At 39.2% G+C, this 14,105-nt stretch overlaps 1 protein-coding gene across 1 annotated transcript in view; it reads left to right on the forward strand.

The window, feature by feature from the left end:
- pcca (propionyl-CoA carboxylase subunit alpha) overlaps positions 1–14,105 on the forward strand; it is a 458,281-nt gene that overhangs the window by 125,303 nt on the left and 318,873 nt on the right. The window contains exons 5-6 of the mRNA XM_073028749.1: positions 7,059–7,172; positions 7,702–7,755. Of these exons, the coding sequence (XP_072884850.1) occupies positions 7,059–7,172; positions 7,702–7,755 (168 nt within the window). The remainder of the gene's footprint in view (positions 1–7,058; positions 7,173–7,701; positions 7,756–14,105) is intronic.

Below are 14,105 nucleotides of genomic sequence, written 5' to 3' on the forward strand. Positions count from 1 at the left end.
GATGTACTTGTTACGACTTATGTACAAATCTGACTTAAAGACAGACTCAGGAATGGAACTCGTTCGTAACCCGGGGACTGCCTGTACTGAATATTTCAGGACACCACAAAAACACCAGGTCGTACCAACCCTCCAAATGTATAGTTCCCAGTGGGAAATTACAGGTTGCAGATTGTTCTGAGCAAGTATCTTTAGTTCTGAGTTCTGAGCAAGTATATTGAGTAGGACTGTTAGTTTTGTTTACTGCCTGCAAAGTGTTGCCGTGCCTTTCCAGCGCTAACTTTACTATCCATATAAATGACCCCAGAGGAGGCTTGTACGATACATGAAAGTCAACAGGAGAGCATGCTGAGATGAGGGTATTTGGACTCTGCAACTGGGCATGCTGATATTGAGTGAATGGGTGAAAACTATGCAAATGGAGTTTAATGCGAGTAAGTGTGAGTGAAGCCGTGCACTTCAGTAAGAGGAATTAAAGACAGGCTGTAATTTAAAGATAGATAGGTAGATACTTTATTCATCCCCATGGGGAAATTCAACTTTTTTTCCAATGTCCCATACACTTGTTGTAGCAAAACTAATAACATACAATACTTAACTCAGTAAAAAATATGATATGCATCTAAATCACTATCTCAAAAAGCATTAATAATAGCTTTTAAAAAGTTCTTAAGTCCTGGTGGTTGAATTGTAAAGCCTAATGGCATTGGGGAGTATTGACCTCTTCATCCTGTCTGAGGAGCATTGCATCGATAGTAACCTGTCACTGAAACTGCTTCTCTGTCTCTGGATGGTGCTATGTAGAGGATGTTCAGAGTTTTCCATAATTGATCATAGCCTACTCAGCGCCCTTCGCTCAGCTACCGATGTTAAACTCTCCAGTACTTTGCCCACGACAGAGCCCGCCTTCCTTACCAGCTTATTAAGACGTGAGGCGTCCCTCTTCTTAATGCTTCCTCCCCAACACGCCACCACAAAGAAGAGGGCGCTCTCCACAACTGACCTATAGAACATCTTCAGCATCTCACTACAGACATTGAATGACGCCAACCTTCTAAGGAAGTACAGTCGACTCTGTGCCTTCCTGCACAAGGCATCTGTGTTGGCAGTCCAGTCTAGCTTCTCGTCTAACTGTACTCCCAGATACTTGTAGGTCTTAACCTGCTCCACACATTCTCCATTAATGATCACTGGCTCCATATGAGGCCTAGATCTCCTAAAGTCCACCACCATCTCCTTGGTCTTGGTGATATTGAGATGCAGGTAGTTTGAGTTGCACCATATCAGCAGTGGTTGCAAATGAATTAAGTACAGAGGGATTTACGTGATCTTGTGCATGAAATGCAAAAGGTTAGCAGACAGGTGCAGCAAATAATCAAGAAGTCTGACCACATGTTGGGGTTGGAGTTTGAGTGGAGAGGTTTTGTTACAGTTGTTCTGGGTGTTGGTGAGGCCACACCTTGAACTGCTGTCAACATTTTGTCCCTCCTGGATCTGGAGATGTTATGATCCAGTGTTTCTTTGGAAGTCAAGAAAGAGGCATAAAACTTATGGTTACGGTAGTTTTATTTGGTGTTCATAACAAGAAATGACAATAACCAACTCTCTCTAAAGTCGGGGCAGAGTGAAACAAGAGAACAAAGATAGAACAAGGAAGTAAGAAAATGCAAGAAAAGACAAAGAACAAAGAAATCGAGGTTGTCTTGCACAAGAGGCATTCTGTTACGAAGGAACAATCTATGCAACAGTCAGGTTTAGTCATGTGACGCAGGCTGAAGAGAAATTGCTAGAAAAATACAGAGCTAGCTGTACTACAATGATTGAAAATTTGTTGAAGAATTACACACAAACAGGCGACTATATAAAAAAATATAAGCAAGCAAAAGGATGTTAAACTACAAGAAAAGTAACAACTTAGTCTTTAATCCAACGTCCCTTATTTGAGAAAGGATGTACTAGCATCAGAGGCAGTCAAGAAGAGATTCACTAGGTTAATTCATGGGCTTGAAAGGGTTGTTTTACCACCATTGGTTATAGAAGTTAGATTTTTTTTTAGTTCAGAAAGGAGAGTGGTAATCTTGTTAAAACGTATAAGATCCTGAAAGGACAATATCAAGAGATAAGGGGAGAAAACTAGAATAATCTGCTGAATTTGGATGATCATCCATAATCTTATTGATTGGCAGAGCATGTTCAAAGAGCTGAATGGCCAACTCCTATGCCTATTTCCTAATGTTCTTTTGTGAACCACATTTCACTTGGATGGCAGATGCTGGTAATGATTCTCTTTATCTCGTGAACTTGGTGCAGATCCAACTTTTCTTTCTTTCCCTGTACTATTAGCTTTGTAATACCATGCCTTCTGTCATTTTATCTCTCCTTCCCACCAGCCTATCTTCAGTAAGGAAACAGGATAGCTAATATAACAGCAGCTGCACATTGTATTCCCTCACCAAAATTTATGTTGATTGGATTCAATGGATTCCTGAACCACTGCAATGTGCACTTACTGCTAGATTGTACATTTATCATGTGACTAAAGGCAATTTCTACCTGAGGATTCTCAGTCCAGATTACAATTACTCCTGTGATAAAGAGTAATATTCTTGCTGCACTACACTTTCAAATCACTTCATTGGCTGTGAAGCAGATTTGTGCTGCTTGATGTCATTAAAGCCGCTACCTGGATGCATGTCTTTCGTTCTTTCTATATTTCTTTGATCAATTTTCTGAAACCGTTGACTGAAGTCAGGCTGTGTGTCAGTGCGAATGTCCTAAAAATACAGATTATTGATGTACAAGATAAATCCAAAGGTTTACATTTGTATGTTCAACCGTAGAGTATCATGGTCACGATACGCCCAACATCTGCATTACCATTTACCAGACACTGCAAGATAGCAGCAGAAATGGCTAACCAATTTTCTTTTCCCTCAGCAACAAACAATCTGCTGGAGGATATCGGCAAGTTGAGCACCATCTGTTTATGTGTAAAGGGAAGGGGGTGTGGTGCAGAGTGAAGAAATTGTTGACATTTTGTGCCAAAACATTGGGTTCTGATGCAGGGATTTCACCTGAATTGTCATCAATTCTCCATCTCCTTCCCTCCCAAAATGATGGTCTTCAACCCACTGAGTTCCTCCAACAGATTGTCTCTTCAGATGCCAGCATCTGTAGTATCTCGTGTCTTTTATTCTCCTCATTCACAGCCGCCACCATTTGAGCAGGAATTTAATGTTTTCACTTCAAAAATATTTTGAATATAAAGTTTACAAATACATAATATAATGTATTCCTGTTTCCATTCTCCTAGAAACCTCATCATTCGACTAAATCAGCTTGACATCAGTTTTAGTTTACATGCATTCTTTAAACAAATAGTTTGAGTTATTTTCAAACTCTGTCTACAGTCCCTGATTGCACAATGGGTTAAGAACTCTCAAATGTATTTTATCCCGGGTGGCTTTTTTGGCAGTGCATCCCATAACGTAATCCTGAAACATGGACTGTAGCAGAGAAGACTTGATGGGCTGAATGGACTAATTCTGCACTTATGTTTTATGGTCTTGTGCACCAGTCATGGACATGTTGCTTTGGAAGACCAGTAGGTTTCAGGCATCTTTTACTGAGCTGATAATCTTCAGAGGTTATGTTTGTCTTGTGACATTTACAAGCCCAATTTTGGATAGACTTCCATTCACTTAGATTCTGATCCACCGACTATGGCTGATGTTCCTCTCTGACCACTGCCTCCTGCTGGCTGACTACAGTTGCAACCTTGTTCCGGGATGAACAAGGGTCTCAGCCCGAAAATCAACTGTGCTCTTTTCCATAGATGCTGCCAGGCCTGCTGAATTCTTCCACCATTTTGTTTGTGTAATCAAGAAACTAAAATGGGATCACACAGACTGGAGAACCATGAAACCCTTCTTCTATTCAGTGTATGGGTGAGAAGCAGTGAAAGAAAACAGGAAGAAATCAAGTTAGGAGCAGGATTGGATCCCTTGGCCCTTGGAGCCTGTTCTGCTATTCATTGAAATCATAGCTAAACTACCTTAGTTCTGTTTTCCTGCCCTATCATTATCTTCCTTGGTTTCCTTATTATTCAGAAGTCTATCAGTCTCTATTTTGAATGGAGTCATTGACTATCTCCATAACCCTGCAGGGGGAGAGTTCCTAAGATTCGTCACCTTTTGAGTGATGATGTTTCTTCTCTGAATCGTAAATATTCTGACACTCTAAGCCCGGGATCTGTATTCCTTGGATGTAGCTGATGTTTGTCTTAGGGTGTTTTTATAGGATCAGCCCGTAGAACAAAGCCCTGCGCCAGATGTAACTTGACTAAGATCACTGCATTCCTTTCCAGAGCTTTGTGTACATCCAGTTCCCAAGGAAGTGGCTGACAGATTCATCCCTAGTACTGTATATCCATCTTGAGGGTAGTGTGTGGTAACACTGAGACTCTGGCTGTGCTTAAAGAATATGATAGAGGGGGTTCTTCATGCCACCAGCCAAACAAAGCTATGGTGTCACTTTCATGGTTCTAGTGATAAGGTGTTAACAGACTGCTTGGGGAAACTATCCAACGGGATGCACCACCATCTTTTTCTGCAGGGCTTCAAGGGCACTGCCGGCAGATCACTGGCTGATTGATTGATACTCTAAGGTGATGACCCAAAACATTTACTGTCCATTTCCCTTCCTAGATGCTGTCTGTCTTGCTGAGTTTTTCCAGCTCCTTTGTAAGTTGCTCTAGATTTCCATCATCTGCAGTCTTTTCTGTCTCTCTGGACCAGGGGTTCCCAACCTTTTTTATGCCGTGGACTCATACCATTAATCGAGGGGTCCATGGACCCCAGGTTGGGAACCCCTGTTCTAGACAATAAGGAACATTGTTTTCACTATACCAAGCATATTAATACATTTACTTCCAATTTTTACACAATGTCAACTTGGCACCAGCTTTTCTTTCCTAGGCATTCTTTAAATGTTAAGCTTGAGAACTTGGTAAACATTATGTTCTCTATTGAATTTGGAATCTTTCTAATTTGGCATTCCTATTCGTAAGTATTTATCTTAAACTCTACTATAAATAAATGAAGAACACAGTTATGAGAAATATGGGAAAATTGAACAAAAATAAAACATTTTTTACACTTTGCACCTTTATTAACATCTTAAATCTAAGTTTAGGCTGTTAACGTTTTAGATGTAGGCTTTTAGAGTATTTAACTAGGCCTAGTTGTTATAGTTGTACCACATTGACATGGAAATTGAAGAAGCAACAGGGGTAAGCAATTCTACATTGCCTTATTTAAGAGGAAGAACAATACTCATTTCTAAAGAGTTCTTTTTAGTGCAAACTAAGATTATAGCAAACTTTTATCCCAGGATTTAAGCATATGTTTGTTGAATTTACATGTAAGTCATCCTGCTTCAAATACAAACTGTGTGTGGGACTCTTAAGGCAGGTCCAGCATTTGCTGTCAATCCTCAGTTATAATTAAGAAGATTGTTTTGAATACAGAGATTTTCAAAACTGATGAAAAAGACCAGTCAGATATTGAAAAGTCTTTACATTTCTGTTTCATTAAAACAAAACAGATTATTTGCTGCTACTTTATCTCATTGGTGTTTTGAAACCTAACTAATTTCCCTGGCAAATTTTCTACTTTCAACAGTTTCTACATTTCAGTACAGTTTATTAGGTGATAAGCTCTTTGGAGTGATCCAAGGTTGTGAAAGGTATTGTAAACTTGCAGTTTCTTTAAAGTTGTGAGTGGACTGTAGTTGATTTGGCTGTTGAATTACTTACAGTATTCTATTGAAGGTAAATGTTTATGCTGTGATGCCATAAACATGGCATCTGCAATGGACTTTGAGGTGGATGGTTCTGAGTTTGAATTCGGCTGGGTCCCAGCCAGGGCAGCAGTAGTATCTGCACAGAAGACCTGGCATCTACTTCCATATCTTGCCAAGAAAACCCGAAACCCTTGGACAATTATACTATCCACAGGATCACCATGAGTCAACAGTGACTTGACCAGCACTCAGCAACACCACCACCTTCCATGCATGATACGCTTTACCCAATAGGAACTGGATGAGGCAAACTCAATGCACTTTATACTCTTACTGTATGTGATCGTGGGCCTCAGAGGTGCAAACAAAAATATATAAATCCATATAAACTGATCAGATTTCAAGTGACATGGGTTAAATTGCACTGTTTACGATCAATGGACAAACACATTTATATTTTTGTATTTGTTATGAGCAGCAGAAATCTCTGTATTTAAAGCAAAGCACATCTAAAATAACACTAAGTTTGACATCATTTGAGAATTTTTGAAAAATGATAATAGTAACTTGGGCTGCACACATGGCAGGAAGTTTATCAAAGGAAGCATTATACTGTTGCAGGGCAACAGTATTAAATTGGATAACGTTCTGTGCTCCCTCAGTTCTTTTCTCCTAGCAAAGAACGGATATGGGAGTGGGTGAAACTTTTGAGTCAGTGGCTGTCTGGATAAATAATTCGCTAGATTTTCCGGTTCAGGTGAAACGATATTGAACTCTTTAGACATTGGCCTTAATTTGTGTATGTCGCTGACCTGATGCTGTGCAGGGACATTTGGAGCATCTCTGTATTGAATTCACTCTAATTATCTCCAACATCCTGGGGAGTCTGCATAGAATGGGCCATGTGTATTTGTTATTCAGTACAATTTTATTAAATATCGAGGCTATATAGAATTGTCGGTTATATTTTTAAAATTCACTTGGAAAAATACTATGTCTTGTGAGTCATTTGTTATATTTTCAATCACAAGTAAGCGATTGCCTGGAGTTATATTGTGTAATAATGAATTTTTTAAAACTCTTTTGCAGATTTTAAAAATTTACTTTGTAGATACTGCAAAATTCACTGTCGATGCTAACATATTCAAAATCTATCAAAGTCTCCTTTCTAAGAGAATGCATGAATGTAAAATATAATTAATTATTTTCACTTGTGAATATCTCATTGAAGCTGAATTTTCTCTTTGTTCCTGCAGGTTCATGTTAAGATGGCAGATGAGGCTTCCTGTGTTGGACCAGCCCCCACCAACAAAAGCTACCTCAACCTGGATGCCGTCATGGAAGCCATTCAAAAGACCGGTGCCCAAGCTGTGAGTATGAATGTGCTTAAAACCCATTGCTGGCTGCTTGTATATTTCTCAGGAAACAGCAGAACTTGTAAAAGGGCGAATATCCTCTTCCAGTTTAGTTCCTATGACTCAAGCTAAATTGCAAGCTTGATTGCTACTGGAAATCAAAGGCTCGGTAGCATCTGGCAGTGCCTGTTACTGATCCTGCAGGTGGCTGCAGAATTCAGCTTTTCACACCAGGGAGTAACTTGAGTTCATTTCATAATTTACTTTTATTCATTATTATTAATAAAAGAAATCTAATTAATCTTGAGCATGGAATTAGCATTTTCCCCTTAATATTTGTTGTAGTGGTTGTTCTATAGACTATTAATTGCGCAAAAAAAATCAATGAGCATTAGCATTGCCAATATGCATGCTGGGGCCAACAATGCAGTGAAAATTTCTTTCCTTGTTTCTAGAGATGAATAAGATAAATGGTGATAGATTTAAGATTAATTAGGAGTTTAAAAATTATGTTATATGTCCCTTCTGCCTTTTTGTGTCTCAGGTCCACCCAGGATATGGGTTTCTTTCAGAAAACAAAGACTTTGCTAGACGTCTGGTAAGTTTTGTTGTTGACTCCCCCCCCCCCCCCCCCCACCCTTGCTGTTGATTAATCTTGCGGAAAGGATAGAAATGGCAGTTTGCCTGTGAGTAACGAACATGTGGGTTGAGCGAGAGGGGCCTGATTTAAAGCAACGCTGAAACCCTCACAGTGGTGTTGTCGATGACTCAGCTGGCCTCATCAGTGTGCATTATGATAACTTGAGAATTCTGGCTTGATGAGACTCAGCTGAAAGCATAGGGGGAAAATTACACGAGCATCTCTGACACAGGCAGGCCTGAAAAATGTTTAAATAGCATAATGATTCTTGAAAAATCAGCAATTTCAAAAAAGGAGCTATTTGAGAAATGATGTCGCAATCCTCTTTCATAAAAATTAACCCTTTAGAACTCCGAAGTTATTCTTTTCTTCACTTTAACTTTCAGTGCCTCACAATGGGGAATTTAACTCTTAGAATTGTGTGTTTATTTTTTCTTATTTCTTCCATTTGTTTCCGTTGCCTAGTGTATAAACTCTTTGCGAGTGATAACAGATGGGTTTTTTATATTTTATATGCTCGAAACATACAATTTGTGACTGTTTTTTAAAAAGTCTTTAAATGGTAAAATGCTTATTTCAGTCTACCTCAAAAATATTTCTAACTAAGAGAATGGTTTTAATTTTATGGCATATAATTTAATACAACTGGGCAGGAAAAAAAACATAGCTGACCAGTGAGTAGCATATGTGGAACTTCACAATAACTCAATAGCACAACAGGAGATTGCATTTTCTGTTTTTTTTTAATCCAGCTGTGTTTACAGCATTTCTTTTAGTTTATTTCTTTAAAGCAGAAGTTGATGAGGAATTTTATCCTCTCTTTAATGCACAAAATAATGCTAAAGAGCGCAGCTGTTCGTCTATTGTAATATGGACATGCTCTACTGGCAGATAGTGACCCTCTAGGTCAGGAGGCGTCATTACAGCACTTCCACTGGAGATCAAGCAGAGACGATCAGTCACTAATTAATACAGTGGAGCTTTGTTATTGTCACTTTCAATTTGCCAGGCTAGACTGTGACTATAACCAGGAAGTGACGCTGACTGAGCCTCATCATTATATGGGCACTAATCCATTAAGCTTGGGGTTTCATGGAGGACATGCTCTGAATACGCGGCCATTTTCATGGCCGTTACATGCGTTTTGTTGATAATTCTCTTAAAGCCCCTGCCTATCCTTTCCTTTCTTTGTAACCTCTTCTACTCTGATGGAGCTATCTATGCTCCTCCAATTTTGGTATCTCATCCAGTTTTCAGTGATGTTACCTGAGCCTCAAACTTTGATTTCCCCTCCTAAATCTCTCTATTTATACATTCAGGTACTTAACATCTACCAAATATTTGGCCAATATCTTCCTAATGTAATTTTTCAAATGAAACATGGGAGGTTTTATAGTAAAGGGACTCTATATATGCAAGTTGCTGCTCTTCATATTGCAATCCTACATATCTTGATAAAACTCTTTCATCTGATAACAACACAATCTGCTGGAGGACCTTAGTAGGTTGAGCAGCATTTGTAGGGAGGTGGGGAATTGTCAGCGTTTCAGGTGAAAACCCTGCAGCAAGGTGAAGCGGACATTATAAAGAGGAGAAGTGGGAGTGGTGAGTCGGGTCCAAGGTGATTGGTGGACTGAGAAGAGGTATCTATTGATCACCTGCCACTGTCACCGAACTCCACTGGCTGCATCCAACCTAATGTCATTCACCCCTCCTCAGTCCACCAGTCACTTTGGCCTCTTATCTCTCCACTCCACTCTTTCTGTTTACATTGGTCATCTTACCTCTCCACTCTTCCAGTGCAGGGTTTTGGCCTGAAACCCAGTAGTGCTGTTCAACCGCATGAGTTCCTCCAACAGGCTATTTGTTTTTTCCACATTCCAGCATCGGCAGTCTCTTGTGTCTCCTTTCATATGTAAATATATTAATCTTCAAAAGTGTGCTGGTAATTGGAAACGAGAAGTTGGTATTTAAGCAGCTATTGCCGGCATCATGCAGCATGGGATGTAGGATGCAACAAGGATATACTTCACAACCTTAAGAGTGCACTGTTTCAGAATCTCCAATGTAACCGTTCATTGAGGGAGAGTGTATTCACATCAAAATAGTTTCAAAGTTTTCAAGTGTATTTATTATCAAAGTGGATATGTGACCATATAGTACCTTGAGATACATTTTCTTGCAGGCATTTAGAGGGAAAAGAGAAATATAATAAAATTTACAAAGAACTATTTAATAAAAAATACACTGACAAACAACAAATGTACAAAAGTTTGAAGTAAATTTGTTATCAAAGTACATATTGTATATGTCACCATATACTACTGTGAGATTCATTTTCTTGTGGGAGTTTACAGTGAATACAAGGAAATAGAATCAATGAAAACTGCACACAATAATGACAGACAAACAACCTCTGTGCCAAGGACAAACTCTGCAGATAGAAAAAGGTCCCATAATAATATGCTCCTTTATCAGTTAAACTGAAGCAATTAATTCAAATAGTAGTTAAATCATAAACAAAAGAGGATCTGCAGATGTTGGAAGTTCAAGCAGCATACACAAAATGCTGGAGGGACTCAGCAGGCCAGGCAGCGTTGATGGAAAAAAGCACAATTGATGTTTCAGGCTAAGATCCTTTGGCGGGAACCTAACACAACATAAGAACGTAAGAAATAGGAGCAGGAGTAAGCCATCCGACCCATCAAGCCAGCTCTGCCATTCAATAAGATCATGGATGATCTGGCCATTGACTCGTCTCCACCTACCTGCCTTTCCCCATAGCCCTTAATTCCCCTGCTGTACAAAAATCTATCCAGCCTTGTCTCAAATATATTTATGAGGTAACCTCCACTGCTTCATTGGGCAGAGAATTACACAGATTTACCACTCTCTGGGACAAGCAATTCCCCCTCATCTCCATCCTAAATCTACTCCCCCAAATCTTGAGGGTATGTTCACTAGTTCTAGTCTCATCTACCAATGGAAACAACTTTCCTACCTCTATCTTGTCTATCCCTTTCATAATTCTATGTGTTTCTATAAGATCTGCTCTCATTCTTCTGAATTCTAGCGAGTACTGTCCCAGACGACTCAATCTCTCCTCCTAGTCTAACCCCCTCATCTCTGGAATCAACCTGGTGAACCTCCTCTGCACTGCCTCCAAAGCCAGTATATCCTTCCTCAAGTAAGGAGACCAGAACTGCACGCAGTTCTCCAGGTACGGCCTCACCAGTACCATGTACAGTTGCAGCATAACCTCTCTTCTCTTAAATTCAATTCATCTAGCAATGAAGACCAGCATACCATTTACCATCTTGATCGGCTGCTGCACCTAACGATAAATGTAGAAAATGCCGAGAGGAACCAGAAACAATCCAACACATTACAGGATCCTGTAGCAGTATAACTCAATCTGGTTACTTACAGAGGCACGATCAAGTGGCAAACATCATTCACCAAACTCTTCTTTAAAATGCAAACTCGTACAAGAAAACATACCTTACTGTAAGTACAAGGCTGATCCAGTTTTAGAATCAGGAACCCACAAATTATATTCCAAATGATCTGTTATTACGGATAGGACTAATAAATAAGCAATAAATATTGAGAATATGAGTTGTAGAATCATTGAAAAGAGGCCATAGGTTGTGGGAATAGTCAGTTAAGGGGGTGAGTGGAGTTACCCATTCTGGTTCAAGACCCTGCATTTCACTGCATTAAGTACACATATGTGGAACTATGCAGAAAGCTGAGGGAATACTACCTTGAGGTTCATGTAATTATGAGGACATTGATATGGTGGGTGGGAGGGAAAAACTTAAAGAAGATCTAAGGGGCAGTTTTTTCTCACATGGTGGTTATGTGGAATACGCTGCCAGAGGAAGTGGTAAAGTGGGATAAAAATTTAAATGCAAAATTTAAAAGGCATTTTGAGAGTTACCTGGGTAGGAAGGGTGTCGAGAAAACAGGCTTAATGTGGGCAAATGGATACAGTATCATGGGGTTGGCATGGCTGAGTTGGGTCAAAGAACCATTGTCCGTGGTGTATGACCCTTATTACTTGCTGGATTATGCTGAGTGGGGCATGCCACTTCTCCCATCACACTGCATTGTCTAGTTTACATCCTAAAGCCCAAGGATACCTGGAAAGAGAGCTTTATGTGACTGGTCATCATTGTAGCCCTCTACTGTGCCAGAAGGTCGTGGAGCACATGCTTTTGAATGAGAAACACAGTGGCATTTCAGAGGATCGGAAGCTATGAAAAATTGGAGGAATGGCTCTTAATTCGTAATTGTATTAGTTTAGTAGAAGGCGATAGTCTAAATTCAGGAGATAAATAATAAAGCCAAGAGGTCACTGGCTCAGACCTTCTAATAGTAACCGTATAGTAGCTTGGAGTCTAAAGGAGGAAATAATGGGAACTTCTCAAGAAAGTAATACAATAGTCACGAAGTTCTAAGCAGGCCAGGCAGCATCTATATAGAGAGATACATACCACATGCATATTTAATAATCCAGGTTGATTACCTTTCATCAACTGGAACTTAGGGGGGAAGCAAGTGTGTTTTAAGTTGCAAGGGGAGGAATTTTAATCTACATAGAATGGAAAACTCATTTGGGCAGATGATAAGGAGTTTATGTAGAAAGTTTCTTATAATACATTCTGGAACCAAGCTAAGAGAGATGATAATAGAGCCGGTGTTGCATATTGAAATAAGATTAATCAAGGGCACCATTGTGAACACACCCCTTGGTAGATGCAACATGATATGATTAATTTTTGCATTTAGTTTGAGGGAAAGATGAAATATTCCCAAGGTTAGTATTGCAAAAAAAAAGGCAATTTTGAGGGTTTGAAAGCAGAGCTAGCTAAAGGCAAATTAAGTTAAAATATAGAGGCATTCATTTTAAGAGGCTCTTTCAGAATATTCGGGATAAATTTGAACGAGAACAAAGTCCATGGAAATAACCCAACATGTGTGATTAATTAAGTTAAATACAGTATCAAAAGCATCTAATTGCCCTAGGACAGGGAGCAAGTAAAAAAGACTGGACAGAATCTAAGAAGATTAACGAGGAAGGAGGAGTGAGAGATAAATCTAGCCAGATATACAAATTGTGCTGGTAGAAGGTTCTATGGGCTTTATTTTTATAGATAGATAGGAGCTGATTATTGATTTCAGGAGGAGGAAACCAAAAGTCCATGAGCCAGTCTTTGTCAGGGGATCAGAGGTGGAGAGGTTCAGCAACTTCAAATTCCTCAGTGTTATCATTTCAAAGGATCTGTCTTGGGTTCAGTGCCATTATGAAGAAAGCACAGGAGTGCCTCTACTTAGAAGTTTGCAAGGATTTGGCATGTCATCTAAAACTTTGACCATCTTCTATAGATGTGAAGTGGAGAGTATATTGATTGGTTGTATATCGGGCTAGTATGGAAACACCAAAGCCCTTAAGTGGAAAAGCCTACAAAAAGTAGTCCATAACAGATAAAGCCCTCTCCACTATTGAGCACATCTGCATGGAACATTGTCACAAGAAAGCAGTATCCATCATCTAGGACCTACTATCCAGGCTCTCTTCTTGCTGCTCTCATCAGGAAGAAGATACAGGAGCTTCAGGACCCACACCACCAGGTTCAGGAACAGTTATTACCCCTCAACCATCAGGCTCTTGAACCAGTGGGGATAATTTCACTCACCCTATTACTGAACTCATCACTGAACTGTTCCCCCAACCTATCAACTCACTTTCAAGGACTCTTCATTTCATATTTTTGATATTTATTGCTTAATTACTTATTATTTCTTTTTTTCTTTCATTTTGTACTTGCTCAGTTTGTGTTTTGCACATTGATTGTTTGTCCTGTTGGGTATCGTCTTTCATTGATTCTATTGTGTTTATTGTATTTACTGTGAATGCCCACAAGACAATGAATGTCACATTATATATGGTAACATGTATGTTCTTTGATAATAAATTTACTTTGAAATTTTAATCTATCTATCTTTGGGCTGCTTTAGATTACTAATTTAATTTACTAACAACACAGATAGATAGGAAGCAAGTTATGAGGATACAAGGGGTTTACAAAGGGAAATGGATCAGTTAACTGAGTAGGAAAAGGTCTGGAAAATGTCGGATAATTTGGGAATATATTAAATTAGCCATTTTGACAGCATAAGTTAGAAGGAAACATCTTATACAAATGGTGAACATATAGGTACAGAAAACACGGATCTTTTCAATTATATGTAAGTTATACAAGTCAGGAGAGAGAAAAACAAAGAGAAGAAAAAAAGGAGAA

Source organism: Hemitrygon akajei, chromosome 2 (genome assembly GCF_048418815.1).
Source record: "Hemitrygon akajei chromosome 2, sHemAka1.3, whole genome shotgun sequence".
Taxonomy (NCBI): Eukaryota; Metazoa; Chordata; class Chondrichthyes; order Myliobatiformes; family Dasyatidae; genus Hemitrygon; species Hemitrygon akajei.